The following is a 6,000-nucleotide window of genomic DNA, read 5'->3' on the forward strand; positions in this document are numbered from 1 at the left end:
TTTAAAAATACAACTTCCATTTTAAAGAATTTTTTTGTCCGCCTTAAATACTTTAAAACATGTTAAGTTTTCTAATTTTTTATATAATTCTTAATTAATTATACTAATTAGTATCTAGCTAGGTTTGATCACATGTTTTGCTACTAAAATATTATTATTTTGTAATTTTTTCTTTCTAAATTTTTCATTTCAAAATTATTTAATTTTTAATTAACAAACTACCTGAAAAATGAATGCCCCTTTATCATTAATTTTTATAAAAGTTTTCAACATGGAAATTAAAAAAAAACGTAAAAATGGGAAGTATAATGGTATATATATATATATGAAAAAAAATAATAAAACAAAAAAATTAAAACTTGACAATAAAATGTGTAATAAAAAAAATTAATATTTTATCTTTACTTTTATTTTAATAATATTTTTATGTTAGAGAAATGATAGATAAAGTTTTAGATACAGTAAACATTCGCTTAAGTCTGCATTTTGATCTTAAGAGTTAGATACGAAATTAATTGAGATATGAACTTATGAAAATTTAAGAGCCATATTACAATATAAAATATTAGAATTTATATAATTATGGTAAAGAATACTACGAGTATTGAAAATTTATAAAGATGATAAAAATATGACATAGTTTTACAAGCAAGAGACATAACATCAGCGCATTTTTTTCATACGTATTAAATGAATTATTGGTTTTGACATTGATTTACTAAGCATCTGAACTAAAATAAAAGAAAACTAAAGTAAATAATGGCGTTGAAAGGGAAAGAAAATAATGGCGTTGAAAGAGAAAGAAGAGCATTTTGTCTGTGTTATAATTTTAGGTATATTTTTTAAGTGATTTTTTATTTTTTTTTACAATCTCAATATTCAAAAATCAATGACACATTATATTATAAAAAAAAGTTGTGAAAATTTAGTATTCCAATATAATTTCAAAATATGATTGATTGTTAATTATAATATAGTGCCGCTTTCTCAGTTTATTTATGGGTATCTGATATAACCTCATCATAGGGTACAGTTCCTAATAAGCAATAACCATTGGCTAGTGTGTTGCTTCTTTGTCTTTCGGTTTATAACTATTGGTCTATCGACTGCTACACGCAGCTTTTTCTCTTTCTCCTTTCTGGAAACCCTGCTATATGATAAAAGCAGTAATTTAAGGAAAATTTACATTGCTCCAACCAAATAATGTATGGCATATGCGATACACATGCATCACAGCTTCAATCATTTTATGAGAGAATCATAGTGCAAACTTATTCTTCTCCACATGCTGCTAATACCACCTTTATTTCGCCCATAATTTTTTAATACTTTAATATTACTAACACTCCTTTGCCCAGTTAAAACCTTGGAATATATCCATGGTTATAGACGGAAACTAGATTAGGATAATGAGTGTTTCGTAAACATTCGTAAATAAAATAAATAAATATTTTTTTATAAACTAAAATTAGTTTATGTGAATACTAATTTTGGTTTATGAAGAGATGTGTTTGGAAAACACGAGGATACGATCTAAGAATTTGATTTTATGGAAAAGGATTGAAAAGAAGGAGAGAACGAGAAGTGCGGTTGAAACGCATAATGTAAGTTAATATCCCTCCAATTATGCGATCTTTGAGTCTATCCAAATGGTAAGAACATGTAGGGCTGGGTTGGTGTCTGAGTGGGAACCCAGCCGAACGCTCAATTTCCTTTAGCTTATCCATTGGACCTTTAGTTTCGGAAAACTTTTTGAAGGACTCATCTTCCAAACCTTCCGGATAAAAAGTTTCTTTCTTAAATAAAGATATTAGATCACTTAAATATAAATTTCACTATTTTAATACCTTATTATAATTATTAAGTTTGACCGAAATAATATAATGTTCAAATAGATATAAGCTAAGATGATCTCGAATCGGGTAACTAAAATATCTCGTATATATGTAATACAAAAATTAGGTTTAATTAATCGGAAGGTACCCAGTTTGGTACCAGAGTTTCAAATTGGTACCCGCTTTTAAAAAAGTATCAATTGCGTACCCAAATACGTTTAAGTGCATCAATTGGGTCCAATAATTTAGACGTCATTACTGTGATTAACGTTGACTGATTTAAGTTGGTCTGAGAAGCAAGAAAAGAATACGTGGCCATCAGAGAATTAGTGACGTGGATATTGTTGGTGGGAGAAGTAATTTAACGTTATGGTGAAAATTAAGTGTAGAAGGCAAATAATTAAAAACGAATTTGGTAAAGTTACTGGTGTAGTTCGAAGAAGAAAAGAGGGGAGAAGACGAGACCGACGAATCGATTCGCGCTTGCTTTCACTGGCAATCAGTACATGATCGGAAGCATCCTTGACAGCGACGTGGGTTTAGCGGTGGAAGAAAGGTATGTGTTCCTGCCATTCAGTAGACGAACCACTGGCGCAGGCATTCACTGCCATTTAGGGTTTTTGGTTTTGTCTGACATTGTGGTAATTTTTGGGGTTTTGTTCAATGTATTGATTATTTTGTGTGCTTTTATTGTTGTGTTGTTGTTATTTGTATTGCGGTGCCGGTGTTGGTCCCCCACTTTCAGATTTGTTTATTCATTTGGTCCCCCATTACATTTGGTCCCCCATTACATGTGACGGTGACGGTGACGGTGTTGCGTTTACTGTGTGGTCCCCCTTTGTTCATTTTGTCGCTGTCTTTGTGTGTTGGATGGTATGGTTTGTAATTTCTTTTTGATTGTTTGGGCATTTTCATATGTGACAGGGATATATAGATAGGAATATAGTACTTCATATGGAAGAATTCACTGACGCTATTAGAACTTATGGTGTCCAAAGTGGGAGAAAGTTAAAAATTTTTAGAAATGACAAAAGGAGAATTTGTGTGAAGTGTTTGGGTGCCAAGGGTAAATGCAAGTGGTATGCATATTGTGCTTATAAAGCACCACAAAGTACATGGCAGTTAAGGAGAATTATCGACAATCACACATGTAGTAGGGAATTCAATGTGCGTTTGATGACTTCAAAGTGGTTATGTGGAAGGCTGGAAAAATCACTCAAAGAGAACCCAAATATGAAGTTGACTGATTTGAAAAACAAAATTGGGAGAAAATGGAACATTGGTGTTTCAAGATCAATGGCCTTTAGGGCTAAGAGTATGGCATACAAGAACATTGATGGGTCATTCCAGGAACAATATAAACGTGTTTATGACTATGCACATGAGTTGTTAAGGTCAAATCCAGGTTCCACTGTCAAAGTCCATGTTGATGAGAATGAGGGCAACCCAATTTTCAAACGACTATATGTATGCCTCAAGGCTTGTAAAGATAGCTTCTTCTGTTGTAGGCCTATTATTGGTGTAGATGGCTGTTTTTTGAAGGGAAGATATGGGGGAGAACTGTTAACAGCTGTGGGCAGAGATGGAAATGACCAAATGCTTCCATTGGCATACGCTGTGGTAGAAGTAGAGAACAAGGAAACATGGACATGGTTTCTTGATTTGATGATAGAAGACCTAGGAGGAGCTGAAATTTGTTCTAAGATCACTTTCATGTCAGACCAACAGAAAGTAAGTAACTATATCCATGTGGTATTTGATGTTTAATTGTGATTCCTTAATATTTGACCAATCAATTGTTATGCTCTAAAAATTACAGGGACTGCTTCCAGCATTGCAAGAACTGTTGCCTGGTGTGGACCAAAGATTCTGTGTACGTCATATATATGCCAACTTCCGCAAAAAATTCCCTGGAAAAAATCTGAAGAGACTACTCTGGAAAGCAGCATATGCCACACACCCACAAGCATGAGAGGCTGTGATGAGGGAGATTAAAGAGTTGAATGTTGATGCTTTTAAGCATCTCATACAGATTCCCCCAAGGCATGTTTTTAAATATTTTTTTATATTTACTGTTTTGGATTTAAACTGATTTCAAATTAAAATGGTTTATTCCCTGCAATCAGATTCTGGTCCAGGTCCAGATTTACAACAAGACCTGCGTCTGACACTGTTGTGAACAACATGTCTGAGGGTTTCAATAGCACTATAGTAGATTCCAGGAGTAAACCCATCATAACCATGATGGAAGAAATTCGAATGTATCTGATGCAGAGATGGGCTTCCAATAGAAAGAAGGTAAATGCATTTCATGGTTCTATTTGCCCAAAAATTCAAGACAGATTGGACAAGGAAGCACAAAAGACCAAATATTGGTTACCAAGGTAAATGTATTTGATGCACCTAATTGTAATAATGTTTCATTAAATATGAATGTCTTCTGGCTGTTTTTTAATTATATCTTGTATTCAATGCAGCTGGTCTGGACAACAACTATTTGAGGTCAGCCATACTGCTATGATTGGGGAGAAATATGTGGTGGATTTAGATAAACAGGACTGTAGCTGCAGGAAGTGGGCAATAACATCAATTCCCTGCTGTCACGCAATCACTGCCATCCGATTTCTCAATTTGAATGCAGAGGATTACCTCCCACACTGGTTTTTGAAGTCAACATACGAGGAGACCTATTTGTCCCTCATATATCCTGTTAATGGACCTCATCTGTGGGAGATGACATCTTATGCTGATGTGTTACCTCCTGCTAAAAGAGTGCTGCCTGGAAGACCAAAAAAGAAACGAAGGCTGGAGTCCTGGGAGCTGAGGAAAGATGACACCCAAGTCAGGCAAGGTGGAACCCGTAAAAGATGTGCCATTTGCAGAGCACTTGGACACAAAAGAAATACTTGTCCGCAGGCACCTCCACCACAACAGGAACCAACTCCAACTGCTGAAGAAACACAAGAAAATCAGCCAACTCAGGCAACTGATATCAGTGGTGGTCAACAAATTCAGATTACTGCATCTGAACCAGTTATGCCAGCAGCAACAAATCAACCAACCCAAAATCCTTCATGCCAACAGAGTGAAGTGCCTCAAGCAACCCAAAATTCTGCATGCGAACAGACTCAAGTGCCTCAACCAACAACAACAACCACATTCAGAGAAAAACTATCATTTAGGAGGGGACCAATCACGGAGCCATGAAGAAATTATGGAACACCTGTTTTATTTTGGAAAATCAATATGTTGTGGCTTTTTTTTGACAAATTCAGTGCTGTTATCTTACAATGTAGTACTGTTATTTTGGAAACAGCTTGCTTTTGTGCTGTTATTTGCATATTCAGGTCTTTTGAAGAACAGTATTATGTACTGAAATGGCATTATGAACCACTTTAATATTATTTGCTTTCTCATCTCCACATTATCTTCATTATCAAATGATGTTAAATGCAAATAAATAGAACACAGTCAGTTCACTCAAACTTGTAATTGGTTCATTAAGAATTCATTACAACATTACACCACTGATACTAACAACAGTTCAACAACTCTTTTCAACTAACTTACAAACTAAAATTACATTAACGAAAAGCAAAAACACTATTATTACACTTAAAATTTTAACCCATCTATCAGAAATCGCAATTGCTTTTTCCAGAGTGTAAATCTTTCTCCTTTGTCTCCCAATGGTAGCATCTTTTTCATCTCCATTATCTTCATTCAGCCATTTGAAGTAATTGCACCCTTTAAATACCTCATTCCCACCACTCCGCTGTTTGCAAGAACAAAGAATCAAACATTAATCAAAAACAGAGAACATCAAAAACATTAATAAAGATTCAATCAAAATTAAATTAAAATCAAACATCTACTCCGACCTTATATTTAGGACACCCCCAAAATTGTTTGCCGGCATTCCTGACTGTTTTAGCGACTCTCAACACAGCGTTCTCCCCACAAAAGCAAAGAGGACATTCACCCAACACCCTATACGAACCACCAGTGGAGGACACACTTTGCTTCTGCGAACCCCACGAAGAGCACGAACAGCCTTCACTGCGAGACATTGCAGATTCACCAAAAATTATGTCTTCCAATCAAGAACGAAGACCAAAATGATTGAAGAAAGAAGAGAAGAGGAAGAACTGCAGAGGAAGAACTG

General features: G+C 34.8%; 2 protein-coding genes across 2 annotated transcripts; both read left to right on the plus strand.

Moving 5' to 3' along the window:
- The first annotated feature begins 2,885 nt into the window (after positions 1-2,885).
- On the plus strand, positions 2,886-3,807 carry LOC146884772 (protein FAR-RED IMPAIRED RESPONSE 1-like). The gene is made up of 2 exons (XM_085676023.1): positions 2,886-3,566; positions 3,655-3,807. Exons 1-2 carry the CDS (start codon positions 3,012-3,014, stop codon positions 3,805-3,807), a joined length of 708 nt encoding a protein of 235 aa, XP_085532149.1. The 5' UTR covers positions 2,886-3,011.
- A 9-nt stretch (positions 3,808-3,816) lies between these two features.
- LOC146884773 (uncharacterized) lies at positions 3,817-5,042 on the plus strand. The gene is made up of 3 exons (XM_085676024.1): positions 3,817-3,878; positions 3,962-4,219; positions 4,313-5,042. The coding sequence occupies exons 1-3, from the start codon at positions 3,817-3,819 to the stop codon at positions 5,040-5,042; spliced, it is 1,050 nt and encodes a 349-aa protein (XP_085532150.1).
- The last annotated feature ends 958 nt before the right edge of the window (positions 5,043-6,000 follow it).

The sequence above is a fragment of the Vigna unguiculata genome, chromosome 7 (genome assembly GCF_037176805.1).
Source record: "Vigna unguiculata cultivar grain cowpea cultivar isolate G323 ecotype 2 chromosome 7, ASM3717680v1, whole genome shotgun sequence".
Classification (NCBI taxonomy): domain Eukaryota; kingdom Viridiplantae; phylum Streptophyta; class Magnoliopsida; order Fabales; family Fabaceae; genus Vigna; species Vigna unguiculata.